The sequence below is a fragment of the Rattus rattus genome, chromosome 4, assembly GCF_011064425.1.
Source record: "Rattus rattus isolate New Zealand chromosome 4, Rrattus_CSIRO_v1, whole genome shotgun sequence".
NCBI classification, from domain to species: domain Eukaryota; kingdom Metazoa; phylum Chordata; class Mammalia; order Rodentia; family Muridae; genus Rattus; species Rattus rattus.
In genome coordinates this window covers 178,210,205-178,231,056 of record NC_046157.1, presented here as the reverse complement: position 1 = coordinate 178,231,056, position 20,852 = coordinate 178,210,205, and the positions used below count along the sequence as shown (strand labels likewise).

At 42.5% G+C, this 20,852-nt stretch overlaps 1 protein-coding gene across 1 annotated transcript in view; it reads right to left on the bottom strand.

Annotated features, from left to right (window-relative positions):
• Nucleotides 1–20,852, bottom strand: part of L3mbtl4 (L3MBTL histone methyl-lysine binding protein 4) — a 323,366-nt gene that overhangs the window by 166,144 nt on the left and 136,370 nt on the right. Inside the window, exon 12 of the mRNA XM_032899789.1 lies at nt 13,194–13,296. Within this exon, the coding sequence (XP_032755680.1) occupies nt 13,194–13,296 (103 nt within the window). The remainder of the gene's footprint in view (nt 1–13,193; nt 13,297–20,852) is intronic.

The following is a 20,852-nucleotide window of genomic DNA, read 5'->3' as shown; positions in this document are numbered from 1 at the left end:
AGAAATGATTCACCCATTTTAGTCAAATCAATGCATTCATTTCTGTCAGGCTGATAGCTAGGAACAGAATTGTTATATTAAAAAAAAATCAGTCTTTATTCTAAAAGTGGTGTTAATACAGTCTACAAAGTGTGTCCAAGTTCAGGGCTTCAATTATATGCAGAATTATTTATATTGTCCATTCATTCTTGAACCTTCTGGAGAATGTACTATTATAACTGAGGTCAACAGCATAGTGTCTCTGTTAGTTAGCAGGAAGATCATTTACAAATGCATGGCACATTATTTCTGATTATTGCTTTGGCATTATTTACTTTAGATTAATGCAGTCCAAGCCACCCTCAACCCTGCCCACCGTTAACTCTGAAAGAATTTGGAAAGTTCAGTAATAATAGCTGGCTCTCATAAACAGGCAAGGCACCTCTCCCATCTGGCTCCACACTCAGACAGGAAATGAATATTAAATCTGACATGTTCAGACCCTGAAATATAATAACTGAAACTGGCAGTGATGCTATAATTATTGTATAATCAAGACAAAGGGATAATTAAACTCGTCGTACCTGGCTTAGTATTTTCATAACTAAAGCTTCTATTTCAAATTTATGATTTATAAGTTTCATAATGAAATTCCATGTTTTACAAGGAGTTTCTTAACAGCTTGACCTGCCAAAATGGAGGCAGGCATTCAAGTAGCTTAGAATCATCACTTCTACAACATGTTTAAGTAACAACTGTAACAAAGTAATTCTGGAGATCATTTTGCCCAGGCCTTGTTTCAAGTGGGAGCTTTTCTTAGGGTCTTCCTTAATAGCTGTGGTGGTTTGAATGACAATGGCCCCCTGAGGCTCATATATTTGAATGATTGGTCTCCAATTGGTGGCACTGTTTGGGAAGGATTAGGAGGTGAGACCTCATGGGGGTGGGGGGGAGGGGGGGGGGTCACTGAGGCTGGCTACTGTGGTTTGAGAAAACCAAAGCTCTTCTCAATTAACTCTCTGTCTGCTGGTTGCTCCCTCAACATATAAGCTCTCAGCAACATGCCTGCTGCCTGCCGCCATGTTCACTGCCATAATGATCATGGACTCACCGTCTGAAACTGTAGGCAAGCCCCTAATCAAATGCTTTCTTTGATAAGTTGCCTGGATCATGGTGTCTCTCTCTTCACAGCATTAGAGAAATAATGAAGACAATGGTTGAGCATCTAGATACAGGAGGTTATGTACAGTTTACCATATTTGCGTGACCTCAATGCTTCCTAACCTACAAATGAAAGGCATACTATCAAAGGAGATTCCTGCTCTGTATGAGTCTGAGAGTCACAGAAAGAATATCACATGAGCAGTTAGAAGATACTGAGTCGATCAGTTACAAGTTATAGAAGAACAGGAAGACGTAATTTGTCTAAGTTTTGGTATTTCTTCACACAATAGGAAAAAGTAGTAAACCTAGAGAATAGGTTTTTGCTGTGCTGTTTATTTAGTAAGATGGCGTATTTGAAAACTTTCTGAAGGTAGGTAAATGATAAATGAATATTACATATTGTAATTTTTATTGGTTATTATATTTATTTACATTTTAAATGTTATCCTCCTTCCCAGTTTCCCATCCACAAACCTCCTATCCTCTCCTCCCTCCCCACCCTGCCTCTATAAGGGTGACCCCCACTCACACACCCACTCCTGCCTCAGCACCTTGGCATTCCCCTATACTGGGGCATTGAGCCTTCACAAGACCAAGGACCTCTCCTCCTCCCATTGACGCCAGAAAAGGCAATCCTCTGCTACACATCCAGCTGGAGCTATGGGTACCTGCTATGTACTCTTTGGTTGGTGGTTTAGTTCCTGGGAGCTTTGAGGGGTCTGGTTGGTTGATATTGTTGTTCTTTTTATGAGGTTTCAAATCCCTTCATCTCTTATAGTTTTTGTCCTAACTTCCCCATTGGGGTCCCTGTACTCAATCCAATGTTTGACTGTGTACTTCTGCATCTGTATTGGTCTGGCTCTTGCAGAACCTCTCAGGGGACAGCTATACCAGGCCCCTGTCAGTAAGCACTTCTTGGCATCAGATCAGAAGTAGTGTCTGGGTTTGGTGTTCATAACATTGGCTTCACAAGTGATTAAAAAAATTATATGAACTATTTTGGTCAAATAGCAAACCATTTTTTTGCAAGAACTTCCAAAAATGAGTTATACTGACAACGTTATTTCCAATAAAAAATTAAGCCTGGCCCTAGCTACATTAATTCTTTAGATTGTAGCTATTAGACATTATTGAATAATGGTGTTGATTCCTAAAAATTAAGAAAACTGAGTCTCCATAAAAATTATACTTTTGTTTACTTTCAGGTGCTCTTGAAAGCGAAGAACTTCCTATGATTAGGGATGTGCTGTCTTGGGTAAAGAGAAACATCAATTTCTATTTCACTGGTGTGCAGGCATGCATCACGTCTGGGATAAATTCTTCAATAATTCTAGAACTTTCAGGGGATAACAGGAAGCTAGCGATATAATGATATATTTCTTATGCCTAATTAATAATGGAAGGACCATTAATCTTGATTCTAGAAACATCTTTAGAAGAAGCGATAGCTCTTGTTTAGTTCCTTTTGGTAAAAACCAGTCTGCAGCCTTGAACCTAAGATTCCAGCACAGGTAGTTTGCATTTCAGCCTGTGATGAAACACACCTGTCTATACATTCTCTTCAGTGGAAGAAGTCTTGTGTAGACAGCACATGCAAGATAGATTTAAAATGCTAGTGGTTTTAATTATCCATTATCAATGCTGGTCTGGAAATACTGACCAGAAATCCCTGAAAAGAAGGTTTTTAAGTTGCATATTCATACATGTACTGTGATGAGATCTTGCCTCCCTCTGCCCACTCCACCTGGAATATGAACCATCCCTTTGACCCACGTCTCCTTCACTGTAAGTCATTAGAAGGCAGCTTTAATATTGGTCTGTTGCCATGGTAGCACAGGGCTTGTGTTCAAAAACGTATTTGCTGTGCTTAATAATGGCCCAGATCACAACAGCCATGATGTTGCCACTCCTATATTAAAAGAGAAGATGTGAAAAGTACATCCTTTAAGTTGTCTACTTAGAGAAAGAAATAATGGAGCATATGCTGTGAGGCTAAGAGCTACAGTGAGAACAACTTAAGTTCCATACTTAAAGTTTTGAATGATCAAAACACAAATCTATCCTGCTCTGTCCTCCTTCCATCTGTCCTACCTTTCTTCCTTCCTTTGTTCCTCCTCTCCCTCTCTCCTTCCTTTCTTCTCTCCCTCCTTCCTTCCTACCATCTATATGACAATCTGTCTGCCCTTTCTTCTTCCTCTTCTTCTTTTCCCTCCTCCTCCCCCTCCTCTGTCTCCTTCTCCTCCTTCTCCTTCTTCTCCTTCTTCTTCTTCTTTTGTCTTAGTGAGAATGAATCTGTATATGCCATCGTGCATACATAGCGACTGGAGGAAAACTTGTGGGATTTGTTTCTTTCCTTTCTATGAGTTCTGGGGATAAAACTCAAGTCTTCAGGCTTTGTTGCAATTGCCTATTGAACCTCCTAAATATCTCTCTGGTCATCAGCTATCTTTCTACCGTGTCTCAAACTGCAGAAGTGACGACCAAAGCGATGAATAATTAAATTTATTTTTAAAGCTTTTGTTGGTGGAAGTGCTTACAGATGTATGTTCTGATTGATGGTGGCAGGGAGCAAGATGTCCCCTCGAGTAAGCAGCCAGTCACTGACTCGGAGATGATTATCAAGGTTCAGGAATAGATTTGGACTGAACATACTATTGGAGGGGTTTCATGTACTGATAAAGAAGTTTCTGGGACCTTGTCAGTAAAAAAAAATATCGCCGTCAGAGTTTCAGGCCCTTGTTGTCAGTCTTTGACCACATTCCCTATGGCTATGGGAGGAGAAACTACCCCATCACAGAGAAACGAGAACTCATCTAGAACAATCATCTTGTTTTAATGGATGATGATGGACAAGTCCCAAAATGATATGAGTTAATCCTGGCATTAAAAGGATTAGCTAACTTGTTATTACTTAAAGGATAAGCTGATTTGAAATTGCACTTCATTTTTGAAAAAGAATGAAGAATACTTTTCCTGCCAGGGACATTTGTATGTTGTTAAGATTAACTGAAGTGTGAGTTCTTTGAAGTCATGTCTATCTGTTTACAGTGAGTCCTATTTGCCTTTGGAATATAATCCTCATAGCTAGATGAAAGCAGATGCTCTTAGTCTTGTGAACAAGTAGTGAGGGAGCTGGTCAGAGTGAAGGTTAGGAAGCTTGTATGTGTGTGTGGGGGGGGTGTCTAATGCACTCGCTCCAGGAAGAAGCCCCAGAGGTGCACAAGATTCTCAAACTCCCAAGAATATGCCATCAAGTGATTTCACGTTGCTCCTGGGAAGTGAAAGCAGCAAAGGCAAGGAAAGACTGTAGGACTGCTGCAGACCACCCAGTGCCACGTGACAAGGATGCCAGAGGTAAGAACACTGAAAAGTGCCTGGAAATGCACAATATCATCCAGGGGAAGATCTTGTCCTAAGGCAATCTAAGAACAGGATAAATGGGGCACATAATGAAAACCACATGCAAAAATTAGGACATATTTAAAATCATGCTTTCACACACACACTTTCATACTCACACACACTCATACTCATACTCACACGCGCATGCTCTCAAACTCATGTGAGCACACAGAGAGACTCACATCCACATTTTCACATCTCACACATGGACACAAACATATGTGTATACACATTAATATACATACTCATATACACATACGCTCTCACACACACCTGAATACACACTCACATTCACATATATTATGCACATACACACTCATATGCACATACACTCTCACATACATGCATAAACACACATACTCAAAGGGACATACACTTATACACATACACACACATGAACATACTATCTCACACACACATGCATGCACACATCAACTACTCACACCTCACGTGCACACACATGCATGTACACACTAACATATACACTCACATGCACATATACTCACACACATACACATGCATGTACACACAAACATATACACATTGACATTCACATACACTTTCACACACATGCACACACACATCCATCTAAACACTCACATCTCATACATCTGTACATACACAACATGCACATACTAACATACACATTCACATGCACATACTCTCTCACACACATGCATGCACACATGCACAAACACTTCCACCAACATGCACACTCATATGCACATATGCACACACTTTCTCTCTCTCTCTCTCTCTCTCTCTCACACACACACACACACACACACACACACACACACACACACACACACACACAAGCTAGTAGAGAACTCTGGCCCACAATAATAGATACTCAAAGCTGAAAAGGTGCAATGCAGAAAGGAATCAGGAAGATGAAAATCTAGGCTTAAACATCTATCTCCAATCAAGTTTCCTCACAGAAGAAAGGTGTTTTCTGATACACAAAGATGTAATATAGGCGATTCAGACTCCACAGTCAAATTTCAGAAAGTCCTTGACAGAGAAAAAAACAAATAATAAAGAATTGAGGAGATTGTGTCTGAGACCCCTGAAGGTCCCCAGCACACCCAGCAAAACAGAAGGAAAACCCCAAATCTAGGAAGATTACCAATGTTGCCTCTACCTGCTTCCTTCTCAGAATTATCTGTGCTTCTAAAAGACAGGATGTGAGTTAAGGGAAGAGAGAGAAGGGGGGAAAAGAAGAAAGAATTCCATGTGGTATTCAGTTAACCTTGTTGGGCAGACTCAGTTAAGAAGCAACCTCAGGGGTGTGTCTGCACCTGTCTGCCCAGCAGTGCGTCCTGAGAATGTCACTACACAGACTTTTGCATAGGCACCAAACGCAGCTCTTATTAACTGAGCTATCTCCTCACCCTTAGCAATTATTTTTGATCAGCTGGCCATGCAATAAATTTAGCACTGTCAGTATGAGACAAGGTAGAACTCAGAGGGGAGGAGACAGGACAAAGCAGTCATTTCTGACTGATATAAAATCCTCATCATGATATTTTATCAACCCGAAACCATAAAGTGCCATCGTATGTCTGAGGAATGTTTGACAATGTGAGAAAGCACTATATTTAAAAACAATTAGTAACAAAGCTAAATACAAAATAAATATTCTGTCTGAAACTACTCAGACATTGGGAAAAAATCATGTGCACACATGTAAGACTAGAAGTCGGGACTTCTAAAAACTAAATACATTTTTGTATGTGCGTGCACGATGGGTGTGGTGGGTGTGTATGGTGGAAAAGGAGACCTTATGGAGTCAGTTCTTTCCTTCATCTCTCTGTGGGTTCTGAGGATTGGACGTGGTCTTACTTAGCAAGCAGCACTACCCATTGAGTCATCTTGCCTGCTTTTTGAGGGTTATTTTTGAATACTTCTTGTGTTCTCTACACATACTTAATTTTGCCTCTGATATAAAATTCTAATATTAATCATGGACTTCAAGTTTAAGATTATATATGTATATAATATATATATATATATATGTGTGTATATATAATTTCTATCTTTCAAAAAATTCTTTGATAGTTTCATACACGTCATGTGATAAAGTTTTCCCCCTGGTACCCAGACTCACCCTCCCTGTGCTGGAAATATTCTCCTTCCTAACACACACTCCCTTTCACTTTCATGTCTTTATCACGTGAGACCCATTGAGTTTAAATAGGATTCTGCATAGAGCGCTATTTGTGTAGAACACTAACTCGTAGGAGGTTGTGGAGCAGAACATGGGCAACCTATCAGTGGCTACCCATTCTTTCCCCGGCCACCATTAACTGGACATAGTCCCTCAGGGAGGGGTGAGGCCTTACCAGCCTTTCCCTCTCCCCTGATCAGTGTGGATGGACCTGTCTTATGCAGATCTTAGGCATTTGCCAATTACAGTGAGTTCATTACTATTCAGGCTCTGTTGTGCCCACACCTCTGGCTCCCCTCTTACATTCTTTCTTCCTACATTTCCATGATGTTCCCAGACCTTAGGATGATAGGGATATGTGTATGATATAAATTTTCCATTTTGGACCCATAACTCCACAGTCCTTTCTTTCCCTCCTTCCTTTGACCAGTTGTGAGCCCCCGAAGTAGCCACCAGCCTGGAGAAATAACAACTGCCTCCGAGCCAGGATGAGAGCTGCACTAATCTATGGTTGCTATTCTTGTTATTTTTAATTTTAAGACAGAAGGTTTCCCTTATTGATGTTTTACTGTGATTTTGGTTTTTCAAGGACATTTTAATCTCCTGAATTTATGTAGAATTTACACAGAGATAAACCAACGCTGTGTGTGCTTTCATAACACTAAGTATACGATTCCTGTAGCTGGAACACCATGCAACTTGGAATGCTGTGCTCAATGAAATCTAGAGAACGTGCCAGAATGTAGTGCTCTTGGAAACAATGCACCAGTTGCTACAGAACTTCGCACTTTGCACACAATTCTCATCTTTAAAGAATTGAAAACATTGAACTCCTGTATAATTACTCCACATTTCATGAAGTCAAACTTATAAATTAGACTTTAAGGGTCTTACAGACATAGATAGAAGCAATATTCAGACACACAGCTGACCTTTTTGTTGCCTTATCACTGCTTTTACAAAATTGGGTAATTAATCATGTCATTTTGAGAATTGAAAGTATCCCTTTAAAGTCAAATTCTCTTTTACATTCGCCTGTCTGGGGAAAATTCCATTGACAAGTTTATTTTTAAATTCTACTCAGTACTTTCACTACATGGTAACATGGAGTCAAGGACAATGGCTGCATAGTGACAGGAGAATCAGACAAATGAGGCTACATGGCACCGAGACCCTCTCTTGGCATGAGAAAGCTTTAACTGAAGGAAACTTTGAATTAAGAAGGGCTGTGCCTATGAACTCAAGGCCGTGCTTTCAGACTCCAGTTCCGGCAGCCGGTGTAAATTATTGCAATTTACAGAGACAAATTAAACAGCAGGGACGCTCTAGAAGATGTTTTCCTTTTTATCTCTAGGAGGCAAGGTCTACTGTGGAGAGCTAACACGGCTACAAAGAGGTAGGAACATAATCATAAACAATTAGGTCAGTTATCACCAGTGATAAAAGAGTTTAGAAGGAGGACGAAAATGTGACAAAGAGGGAAAGGGAATATATCCGTTTTCCTTTACAATAACTTCTTTTATTTTTCTCCTCACCAAACTGATAAAAGGGTGAAAGTGTAGAGACGTTTATAGGAAAGTCGTGAGAGAAGAGACATGGCAGAGAAGAAAGGTCAGCAGACTGAGGAAGACAGGAGCGAGTACTCTGTGAGTCAGGGTGTGGGATGGAGACCACAGGACACACTAGGAAGTGGACGAGACTCGAAGAGGACAGAGCTGAAGTTGACATAGGGGGACTCCCATAGTGTGTCTGGTTAGCACCTTGTCACCCTTCTAAGGCAGGAGGCTAGTGTGTAGCATATGTAAAAACGTTGAGCTTTCTGAAATCCTACTTTCAGGACCAACCATGGAGAAAGATGGCCAGTATTTGAGAAATGTCCCTGATATATGGGAGAGGAAGCCAACCAATATCTCTCTCTGTCTCTCTCTGTCACTCTCTGTCTGTCTGTCTGCCTGTCTCTCCCTCTTTCTCTCTCACACACACTATCTGAAGCGACTTTATCCTCAATTTTGAGCTGATACACTGACTCCACATTAAACTCCATCTTGAGGCTAACCTGTGATCTAAGTGCATGAAGAACACTCAAAATCACCTCACAGATATGAGCAACCTCAGAGCAACAGGTGTCACCTTGCGTTTGTGTGTGCAACACATTAGTCATGTGTGCCTTGCATCCCACACACATGCAATGGGCCAGAGGGCCCCCTGTCATAGGGCGTCCTGGTTCTCTGTGTGAAGAATGGAATTATTCATTCCCAAATAAATCACCTTGGTACCCTTTTATGACAGGGCGGTAGATCAAGTCTCCAAGACTGTTCTATTTATTTAGAGAAAGCACAGTTTCTAGTTCGTCTTGGATCTTGGCTCAAAAATTTAGTTTAATTTTTTAGCCCCAAGATGGTTATCTTTAAATATTTTCATGTTAACAGATACAACGACTTCATTCTACCCAGTATGCAAATTCATTCAAATAAAATGTAAATTGTGTGATAATTGTGTGCCAAAAGTCTCATTTTCTCACAGATAGGAGTTGATGCAGTTTCTTCCAAATAATGGCGTATGCATATTCCTCATAAACTCGAAACAGCCTTGAATATTGTTGTTAACCCCTTGAATACTTTAACAAAAATGAAAATAAAGCTGACTGAAATGTGTGTAGACAGGGCCTGCAGGGTCTCCCTGCATGATCTGTTAACACGGTAGAGCATTTTCATAAGTCTTCAGTGCTGACTTGATGTCAATACTCTTATCAGCTGAAAGAGAGACACTGACAGCTTGTTTTAAGAAGACGTTTACTTCCTCTCAAAATACCATCCTTTCAGCATGAGAACTAGAACTTCTGACACAGGGAGGTAAAAGGAATACTCGCTAACTATGTGCCCCTTGCAGCCTGAGAGACTCTTACAGCAACAGAGGCAAACCACCACTGTCCTAGCAGCAGCAGACAGAGAGACTTCTCAGTACCCCAGGCTTTGGAAGCAGGAACAGGAGGTGTCTTATACAGGTAATGTTGGTTTCTGTGAGAGTAACTCCCTTAGGCTCCTAAGTCTGAATACTTGGCTCCCAGCTGGTGGAACTGTTAGGAAAGGATTAGGAAGCATGGCCTGTGTGTTACTGGGGGTAAGCTTTCAGGTTTAAAAGATTGATGCTATTCCCAAGCTCGCTCTCTCTCTCTCTCTCTCTCTCTCTCTCTCTCTCTCTTTCTCTCTTTCTCTCTGTCTCTCTCTGTATCACTCTCTCCCTGTCTGTCTCTGTCTTTTTCTGTCTCTGTCTCATTCTCTCTTTCTCTGCCTCTCTCTCTGTCTCTTTGTCTCTCTCTGTCTCTGTCTTATTCTCTCTTTCTCTGCCTCTCTCTCTGTCTCTTTGTCTCTCTGTGTCTCATTATCTCCTTCTCTGTCTGCCTCTCTCTGTCTTTCTCTGTCTGTCTCTGTCTCTCTCTTTCTCTCTGTCTCTGGCTCATTCTCTCTCTGTGTGTCTCTGTCTCTCTCTGTCTGTCTCTGTCTTTGTCTCTGTCTCTGTGTCATTCTCTCTTTGTGTCTCTCTCTCTCTGTCTCTCTCTGTCTCTGTCTCTCTCTGTCTTTGTCTCTGTCTCTGTCTCTCTGTCTCTGTCTTTGTCTCTGTCTCTGTGTCATTCTCTCTTTGTCTGTGTCTCTGTCTCTCTCTGTCTGTCTCTGTCTCTGTCTGTCTCTTTCTGTCTCTTTCTCTCTCTCCCTCTCTCTCTCTCTCCCCCCGCTCTCTCCCTCCCTCCCTCCCTCCTCCTGCTACCTATGAAGCAAACATGAGCTCTCAGTTGTTCTTACCAACATGCTCCACCATGGACACTAACCCTCTGCAACTGTAAGCCCCAATTAAATCTGTCCTTTTATAAAGTTGCCTGGGCCATGATGTCTCACAACAAATAATCTGATACTTGGACGCCTGCCCTCCCTGAGTGCAGCTGGTTGGGGGGTCTGTTTTTGGTTTAATTTCCTTTCTCTTTGACTAAAATAATTTGCCTAACAACTTTGAAACGATGCCTTTTGGAGTTTAAAAAATAAATCTATGCCAAGGCGGAAAAGTACTTTTATTTGAATATATAAGGCTTTTTTTCTCCTTTATATTTATCTGGAACAACTCAAGCTACAGTTGGCTCTGGAGTATATCTCGGAGTGAATGAAGTAGGGTTGGTATAAAGTCCTCACCTGCTTCTTACCTTCTTTTTCTTTATAGGAACAATATTCACGATAATCCTTCTGGGTTGAGATGAAGGATTTTTATGGGGCTTTTGCCTGGACCGTGTGGACATGTGTGTCTCTGAATAGACACCACCTCACACAGGAAGTGAAGCATAGTACTTCAGAACGTTTAGAGTTGTGTAAGACTTAGACCACAATGACACAAAGAACACGGAAGCAAACTCCACACACAGTATCTCTCTTCAGTTAATCACAAGTCACTTTAAATATTTCCTCGGGCTACACGGGCAGAAAATTGATTAAATGATTAGAGCCAGGATATGGATGTCCACTGTGGCTAGAGCTTGCCACATTGCCTGAGCTCCCCATTCTCCCTCCAGTGACTGCCTTCCCATAGGCTACCCAACTCCACTGGGCAGCATGGCCTCCTTGGTTAATATAACACTGTTGTTGGAAGTCAGACCCCAGGGTCTCTGCTCATACGTAAGTTTGGATTTTTATTTACATTACGGATTTACTCATGTGCCTTGTAGATCCTTAGTAAGCGTGCAAGTGTAAAAAGTCTAATTCTTTACATGTTTTCCTTTTCTAAGATTAAAAATAAGTTCATTATGTCTGTTCGTTCCTGTCCGTTTTCACTTCTGAATCCCTGGTATGAGGAAGCTCTTGTACACCTGGCCTTTACTCATCCAAGCCCTGCTGTGTCATAACCAGGTCCACAGCTGGACCAGAGCCATCACCCAACCGAATGGCAGCCCCAAGCATTGTGGGTTTGGGAGGTGGGGTGACGTCTCATGGCTCCAAATCCACTAAGATGTCCCACTGTTTGCACCGTTGGACATCTATGGTGTGTTCTTCGTTTGACTTGTTTTGTTTTTCTCCCTATGCTTTACTCACTGTTGCCTTATATTCTAGTCGAGCAACCAAGCGCTGGGGATGATTTGGTAGACAATGCACACCAAACACTCTCATATCGATGATTAAACAACCCAATTTAAAGCACCAAGCAGCCTCTGTTTCAGACATACTGGGTCAGTAAAGAGTTTAGAGAAGCTCCAGAACCGGGAAAGTGTACCCAAGGCACTCTGGCCTCTTCAGAATCCCCAGAACAGGTGAACCAGTGAGGTCACACAGTGATGCTGGCAAGGAAGCTTTGAAGAAGAAAACATGGGGGATACCGCTGGGCAGGGAACTGCCAAAGTGTTCTGAGCCTCAGCTCCACAACAAAGTATGTTCAGAGGGCTTTGTGGAAGGACTGGCTGCAACAATAGGACTTGGTTACACTGGAAGAGGATGACTCAAATCACTGTAAAGGAAGCACCAAGAAGAATCTACCACTCCAAAAATTGCAAAGAAGGCAGAATACTGTGTGAGACTCCCTTGAGTATTGTCAAATGGAACTCTATGGTGACATAACTCTCTTACACATCCCAGCCACCGATGACCAATGAGTGCTTGAAACATGGCTATGATTGGGAGAGGACATTTTCATATTCTTTAATTTTACTGAATTTTAAACGAAGCAGAATCCTGGGCCTAGCAAACAACAGATTAGAATTTACAGCTTGGATTACATGCGTGTGCGTGTGTGTGTGCGCGCGCACACACGCACACACACACACACACACACTCATATAAGCATATACACAGGCAAAGTTAATAGTAGGCAAACTTAATATTGGTTCTTTTCAGTTTTAATTTACGTTCTATTACTAGATCATTGATATGAATAAATTCATCTGTGAATAACTTTACAAACTAATGAGGACAGAAACAATGGCAAAGGCTCCTGAGTTTATTCAATTATATTTCTTTTATAAGTGCCATGTTCTTTGTATTCTTTGGAACACCTAAAACACGCAAAACAATTTCACTTTCACTTCATATTCTTCAACAGAACCATCTATTTGGCAAACGAATAAAAAGGAGAAAAAGGAATTTAAAGTAAACAGAAAACAGGAGGGAAAAAGGAAAGCGTCTCTGGGATTTTCCACAAGGAAGACTCAGCAGGTACAGAGATGATTTAGAACAAGCAGAGTCACAGGCAGGGGAAGACATCAGAGAGGTAGCACTTTAGGGAAACCCTGCACAGCAGAGGCTCAGAGGCTTCAAGTCAGACTTAGAAATGCCTCCTCAGCCCATGGCCCTCCCACGTCAGAAGAGAGCAGATGGAAGGGCTGGTTAAGGAAGTGTCTCAGCATCTCAGCAGAGGAGAAAGGACAGTGATGGACCAGGCTCTGAGACTCAGTTATGAAAGGCTTTCATTCATCCCTAAGATGATTTAAGTTTAAAACAGTCTTTACCTGTGGTGTCCTGCATAACGCGGACCTCGGATGTGGCCTATTCCTCGGCACCCAGGAGTAGGGCAGGCAGGTTGACCTGGAAGGATCTTCACATGCTCTGACCCTTCAGGAAGTAAAAGAACAGGACTTAAAAACTCCCACCGAAGAACTGGAAATTCTGAAATACGTAAATGATGTCACATGAAGCGTTACAAACTAAGTCATCACAACCACCAAGGACTATGATGACTGATTTATAAAATGTGGCAAAGCCTGCAACAGCTGTCACTGACTCCACCATAGCACAGCTCGCCATCATGGAGAAGAAAATGAGAAAATTTTAAAAGGAAACATAAGAAAGCTCACTTATTTTTCAGAGATCGGTAATGGCAAAGGCCACATGGCCACAAGCTGATGATTGACTTCCATTATATCTCCACAACCAAGCCAGTAAGTGGGACGAAAGCCCAGCACCGTATCCCTATTACACCAACACACATGCATGCACACACACTCCCCCCCCACACACACACATACACACAAACATGCACATGCAGACACAGACACATTCACACACTCACACATACACACAAATATGCACATGCAGACACAGACACATATTCACACACTCACACATATAGACACCAACAAGATACACAGATACACACATACCACAGATATAGTCATATACATACACACACACAGACATACAGAGACACACACATTCTCTCACACACAGAGACATGCACACACAGACACAAACACACATTCACACACTCCCGCAGACACAACCAGATATACAGATGCACACATACTGCAGACACAGTCACACACATACACACACTCACACACACAGACACATGCACACCAACACACGTTTGTGCACATGTACAGACACACACACTCATGCACACAGGCACATGCACACATGGAGACATGGCTCATGGAATGCTCCATCCTATACTCTCTTACTAACCTGGGAGGCATGTGTCTTAACTCTGTTTTACCTTTCCTTTCCCATCTCTCACACTCTACCTCAGGCCCAGCAAGCCACCAGCTCCCCTTCCCATTCTCTGGATCAGTGTTTTCCCATCTCCTAGCTCTAATATCTTCTGACTGCTGTGACATGCTCCCCACAGCCCTGTGCAGAAGACCTTCTTCTCTGGGTACCCATGTGGCAGACATGAGTCTTCTCCTCCCCCTGCTTCCTTCCTCCTCTCCCAGACCTCCTGACTCCCATCTTCCTGGACACAATCACCAATCTCACTCTCACTAATTGGTGTGTGTTACCATGTCACTGGGGTAGACTGTGGCTTCTGAATCATGGAACTTCACTCTGTTTCCAATGGCTGGCCCAGGTAAGCCCAGAGGCCACCCACTTTCTGTCCACATGCGCAATTCTACTACTGGAACCACTGACCTTGTCTCCAGTGGATCATACACAGTGGACCATACTGGGACTGCTTTGCCCCACATTTACTGAGACGGCAGTCCTGCTGATGACAGCAGCCTGTCTCTGTCCCTCTGGCTTGCTCAGGAGCTCCAGCTGTTCTCAGCTCTATCAGGGTGTTGTTAATCAGTCCATCTATTTCCCTGCCTCCGTTCCCTCTCAGCGGAAGCCCACTCCCTCATTTAACTTGATCCTCTATTTGCCATTCTTGGACACCCTCTTGCATATAACTGAGCTCAAGCTCCTTTGAGTATTTATCACTCTCGCTATGGGAAGGGGAACTCAGTCAGGTCAACTCAGTCAGGCAGCCCTCAGGTGTTTCCCAGTACATTCTGGGAGGGAGGGTAGGCAATAACCATGCATAGTGCTGACTCTGCAAAATCCTCCACTCACCTCCTGGCTCTGCTCTAGGCAGCTGATCCTGAATGCTGCCAACTGGGAAAACAGGAACCAGTGGACAGAAACTGTCCTCTCCTGCCTGCCTGATCTCATGGCTGGTCCCCTCCCCCTTTCCACTGCAATGCAGGAACAAAATCTTCTCTTCAAAGCAATCTCCTCACTGTTGTTGCCTGGACTCAGTGTTTGACTCTTCAGGATCTTGGAGCTATCACATTGAGAAACTAGCCAGAATTTAATTACAATCTAATTTCGTGCATTACACAAAGGAACCTTAAACACAAACAACAGAGCCCACATTCCCCCCTCCCCAGCGGCCATTCACTCTTTCCCTCCCCAATGACGTTTACTCTTTCCCCTCTGCAGACTAATGTCTTGAAGAGTGGCCTCTGTTTCTTCAAACCTCACTACTAACCCACACTAATCTACCCTCCTTGGTCATTGTCATGGTCTGTATGGGCTTATAACAGTGCCAGGGAGTGGCACTATTAGGAGGTGTGGCCTTGTTGGAGTAGGTGTGTCACTGTGGGTATGGGCTTGAAGACCCTCATCCTAGCTGCCTGGAAGCCAGTATTGTAGCAGCCTTCAGATAAAGATGTAGAACTCTCAGCTCCTCCTGTACCATACCTTCCTAGATACTGCCATGTTCCCACTTGATCATAATAGACTGAACCTCTGAATCTGTAAACCAGCCCCAATTAAATGTTGTCCTTATAAGAGTTGCCTTGGTCATGGTGCCTGTTCACAGCAGTAAAACCCTAAAATAGTCATGAATAATATCAACACAGGAAACCTACTTCAATTACAAATGAAATAATTGTTCTTTTGGTATCCATTTATTTTGTTAGAGGATGTGAGCTCAAATCTGTTTTGCCTCTGTGAAATCAACATGTAGCCTGATACACAACTGGCCCTTTGTAAGTGGTTGTAAATGAATAAGGGTGCGATAACCTAGAGTTCTTCCTGTGAGGTGCTCATAGGCTAGAAAAGAAGCTAATTGTGACCATAAAGGCACAATGCAGAGTATATTGTGTTGCATGAAATACTAAGCAAGACTGGGTGATATTAGAATCCTAATGCCTGGTGATATTAGAATAAATACTTCAAAATCCCATACATTTATTGGACAACAGAAAACTGTCTTAGATACCTCCTGAGCTTGAAACAAATTGAAGGACAAATAGAGAAAACTAAGAATTGCTTCATCCAGGGCTAGGCATCGCTCAGAGTTACACAGCAAGCGCTTGCCTCCAGGTTACAGAGTTCAAACTGAATTAAACTGCCCCCAGGAGACAGCTCTTAAAAAAACAAATAAAAACTAACTCTTAAATAAGCCAGAGGGTCTGGTACTTAAAAATTTAAAGCTCTTAGTTGAGAAATATCCTACCATATTTAGTAAAAGGGGATCTTTCAACTTATTATAAAGAAGAGGGATTCATGAAAGGAGAAATGAGAATACAAATAAGACTTCTTCTCATCTTCATCTTATGATTTCCACACATTATGTGTACTGTGTGAGATCCCATCACGTCTCAGAGACCAAAACCAAGCAATCAGAAACCATTTCCATCACCTACATGCCGCTCAGTAATGTGCCGCATACAGAAAAGGCTAATTAATAGTATTTTCTGTAATATTTTAACACCCTGGATTAAGTTAAAGTTATTTTTAATTTTAACCAAGGCTTTGTGTCTCTGATCCCTGATGGGCACCATATTTCTCTGCTTCTTAGAGCTGAGGGGACAGGCATGGCCTGAGGGCTTGGAGGAAGGCTATCACATTGAGACCACAGCAAAAAGACAAAGCAAAGGATGAAGAAGAGCCTGAAATAAAAATGCATTGATCCCAGTCACTTTCCCACTGAGTTCTGAATGCTGAATGGCTGATGGTCAACTCTCTGTTGGGGGGAAAGTAACCTGTAAATTCTGGAATGATTTTCATCACTGACTCTAAGAAAAAAGAAGCCTATGATCAAGTTAGTGTAGTCCCTGCCCCCATAAAGTAGTATTTATGCCAAGAACATCTCTCTTGTAATTGGATATTTAGAAATGCAAATCTTAAGGAAAAGTTTCCCTGCTCTAAATTATGTCTCTAGGGAACTGGTCCCAGACCTGTCACCATTTCCTGGGATCATCTCTCATCCTTTGCTGACTCCTGACTCTCTTGGCTAGAATGCGAATCTTCACATCTAACTTGTTACCACTGTGTCTCTGGCAGTCAGTCACACAATGCCTGATCCAGGATGGCTACTCGATAGGGGTGCTTTCTGAATAAATACGGACAATAGCAACTAACATTGGGTCGCTGGTTAGGAGGACTTACCACAGCCATGGGAATAACCACTGCTTTAGTCTTGGCTCAGTTCAAGTTCAGAAGTCTGTCTCTGACCCTCTGGTATGAGATACTTGCCATGTCAAGTCTAAGTTTCCTTGGACATGGGTAAACAGAAGGGTCAGGGACTTTTTAGAAGGACAAAGAAAACAACAACCAAAAAAATGTCTGCATAAACTGGAAATTATCTGACTTGTTCATCCTAACATGGGACAGAAATGGGACCTCTAAGAATCAGGGACTCTGTAGTCATTGGCACACAGGCTGTCTTTTTTCGCTGACCTTTATTCAAGGTCACCGTGTACCGATCTAAGGTGGCACCCATTTGGCATTTCCACCACAGGAAGACCTGTTAGAAGGGTGAAGGAGAGGCATTGCTGTCCTGTCCCACCTGTCTCTGAAGTCCTCAAAGGGAAGATGTGAACTCCCTGAGGTGACAGACAGAATGAAAATCAAAGCACCGGGAATATAACAAAGATGTAACTTTGACCCCAAACGTTCACAGCCCTCAGACCTGCCACCAGAGAAGAACCATGGAGCACAAAGAGCCCTCTTCCAGTAAACAACTGTGAATGGGTTGTGCAGTCCTGGCATCTGAAGAGCATTAAGCTAAAATAGCAATTCTGTTGCTTTTCCTTTGTTAAAACCAGACGATTTCCCTTTTTACAGAAACAGAGTTGCTATGGCATGAGATCTGTTACATGCAGACAGAACAGGATGAGGCCGTCAAAGCAGTAAGAGATTGTACTGATGGCTGGAAAGCCGGGAAGGGAGCTGGCTGTCCTTTCTTATTTCCAAATGCCCTTCCTGGTGACCAAGGGATATAAGCCACTGTGAAAAAGATGGATCTTTGCAACCAGAATAGGTCAGAGTCTGGAGCTGTCCTCCCCATAGCCCTAAACTGGTCACAGCCTCTTTCAGAAGCATCGCTCCTTCAGGTGTGCAGAAACCCCAGAACAGGGGCAGTGTTAACATGGATGAAAACAAATGAAGAGGGCCCGTCTATCTAGATGCACAGCAGTCCAGAGAGCTCAGAGACCGCATCAGAGAAGCAGGACCAGACTGTGTCGTCTTTGTCCTCAGACTGACGACTCCTTGCTGAAAACACACGCACTTAACCCACTTCCTTTGGCAGGTTTTAAATAACACAGCCTCAGTTCTCCACCGTAACATGCAAACGCTGCTGCTTGGAAAGGTAGACAGATTTAAATGTCACTGATAGCAGAAATATGAGGATACTTAGTTTTAAAAACGACCATTGAGGCTTTATTTGTCCTTCTAAGGAGGAGTATGGAAGTATCATTCATTCCCCAGTATTCCACAGTCTCAAGATACATCACCAACAAAATGGAAAGGCCCAGTCTTCTTGGAACTTAGCTTCTGCTGACATAAATAGAATATACAGTAAGAGGCTGAGCATAACACTGGGGAATGAACGCAGTATGCAGGCATACACCAGGGAGCAAGCACAAAGTGATGTGCACGTGGTGGGGAAGCGTCTTAAGACAGGGCAGTCGGGGTCCTGCAGTTAGTAAGATGAGACACTGGGACACTGAGCTGAGTGCTTGAGCCACTGGGACAAGGGAAGAGAGGGTGGTGAGTGGTGATGTGGTCGAGATTAAAAGAGTCTTCCTTCTGTTTGGGGATGGAAGTACAAAATGGAGAATGAGCAGATGGGACACTCCTGCTGACCTCCATTTGCTTCTTGTTCTAGGCCAAGCTTGAGCAGGCTGTCGGTAACCCCTCCATCAGCAAGCTCCCAAGAGGCAAGGCCTGACTGGCAAAGTGGATGCTGGCTGCCCAAGGATGGGATGGGATTTCCAGGGAGTTCATGCCGATAAAGGAAAGTCTCAGGACCACCAACTGGAAACGCTTAGGGGTGGACACAGAAAAGGCCGGGAGGAAGGCTAAGAGGGTAGCCAGGGAAGGAAACTCAGGAGAGAACACCAGAGAATCACAGAGACCAAGATACTGAGGGAGAACCACTGGGCGCCCCACCCGCTTCTGGGTTTGGCAAAGGCCATTTTCATGAAAGATGAGGAGACTGCTGGGGGCAGAGAAGTTCAGACTGAGAATTCAGTTTCAGGATTTCTTATTTAGAAGGTGGGATGAAAATGATTCCTGAAGAGCGGGCTAAGGGTTAAAATATCATTTGCATTGGCCTTTTTATAAAATAATAAAAATATTATTTTACTATTCTTTTGTCTGAGTGACGATGATAATTCCTTAGTTAAGGGTGAGGAGATAACGTCAGGAAAGCCGCAAATGTAACGGGGGCCAATGGGGGCCAAGACAGCAGGTGCCCAGGGGGTGCCACATCCCTGGTGGGGATGATTAAAGTGTCCACTGTGCCTTCTGTGCTCTCAGCTAAGGCAGCGAGGTCATCAATGGAGTGTGGGAGGGCGAGCGGAAAGATACCTCACAACTACTAGATAAAACAGGCTGTTCATGAGTGCACATCTCCCTTTTTTCAAGTAAGTAAGGTTTTATGGCCTTTATTCGAAATTCGAAACTGTCAAGCTACATCTTACTTTTCTATCTCACATACTTATTTGTAGTTAGCAAAATTTTTAGTGAAATAATTATCATTTTGTGTGGGGGAGTGCAAATAAGTACTGTCTTTAAAGTGTAATTACAAGTCATTCCCATGATCCTCTCCTGACCAATGCCTATTGTACTAGAATAAATAACTTCTCAAGCACCAAGAACTTGAGTCACCAAAGGTCATGGTTGCTTATCTTAAGGTTTCTAGATGTAATGTTTTAATATGGATATAGAACGGGAAGGTAATGGTTAAGTGGAACTACAAAACGGAATTTTTGAAAATTCCCTAAAATGTCAATTTTATACTTCCTTGCTAATCTGGAAAAAAAACTATTCTTGGAAAGGTGCCTTAAGACTCTTTGTAGCACAGAAAACCATTCAGAACTGGGGCGTCCTGAGGACCGGCCCATGCAACAGGAGTCTCTCACATAGCAAAGGTAAGGAAGACACAAAAATGATTTCCCAAATGTCCCTACCATAGACCCGATGGAGTTCCCAAGAAGCTAATCCAAGGGGGAATACTATTTTAGGCATTATTAATTATTTAAAAGGAGTAAGAAGTCACTCTTCTAAGGAAGAACAGTCAAACATTTTCTTTGCGAAATTGTAAAATGCCTTTATCATACATGAATCAAGCCCCATACAGGTGATTGATGAATTATGCAAGTCTCCCTGAAAAATATGTTATGACATATAAATAGAACTTTGGAGGAAAGTAAGACATTTGAAATCAGTGTATTAAATCTAGATAAAGATTTTAGACTGGGCTGGGCGTATGAGGGGCAGAACTAATTAACTGCCTACACACACACACACACACATCACATCTATCTACACATCTATCTATCATATCATCTATCTACAACCATCTGTATATATCATTTATCATATTAAGTTTATCATATTTCAAAGTAAAGCATTTATCTATCTATTCATCTACCAACCAATCCTATCTATAT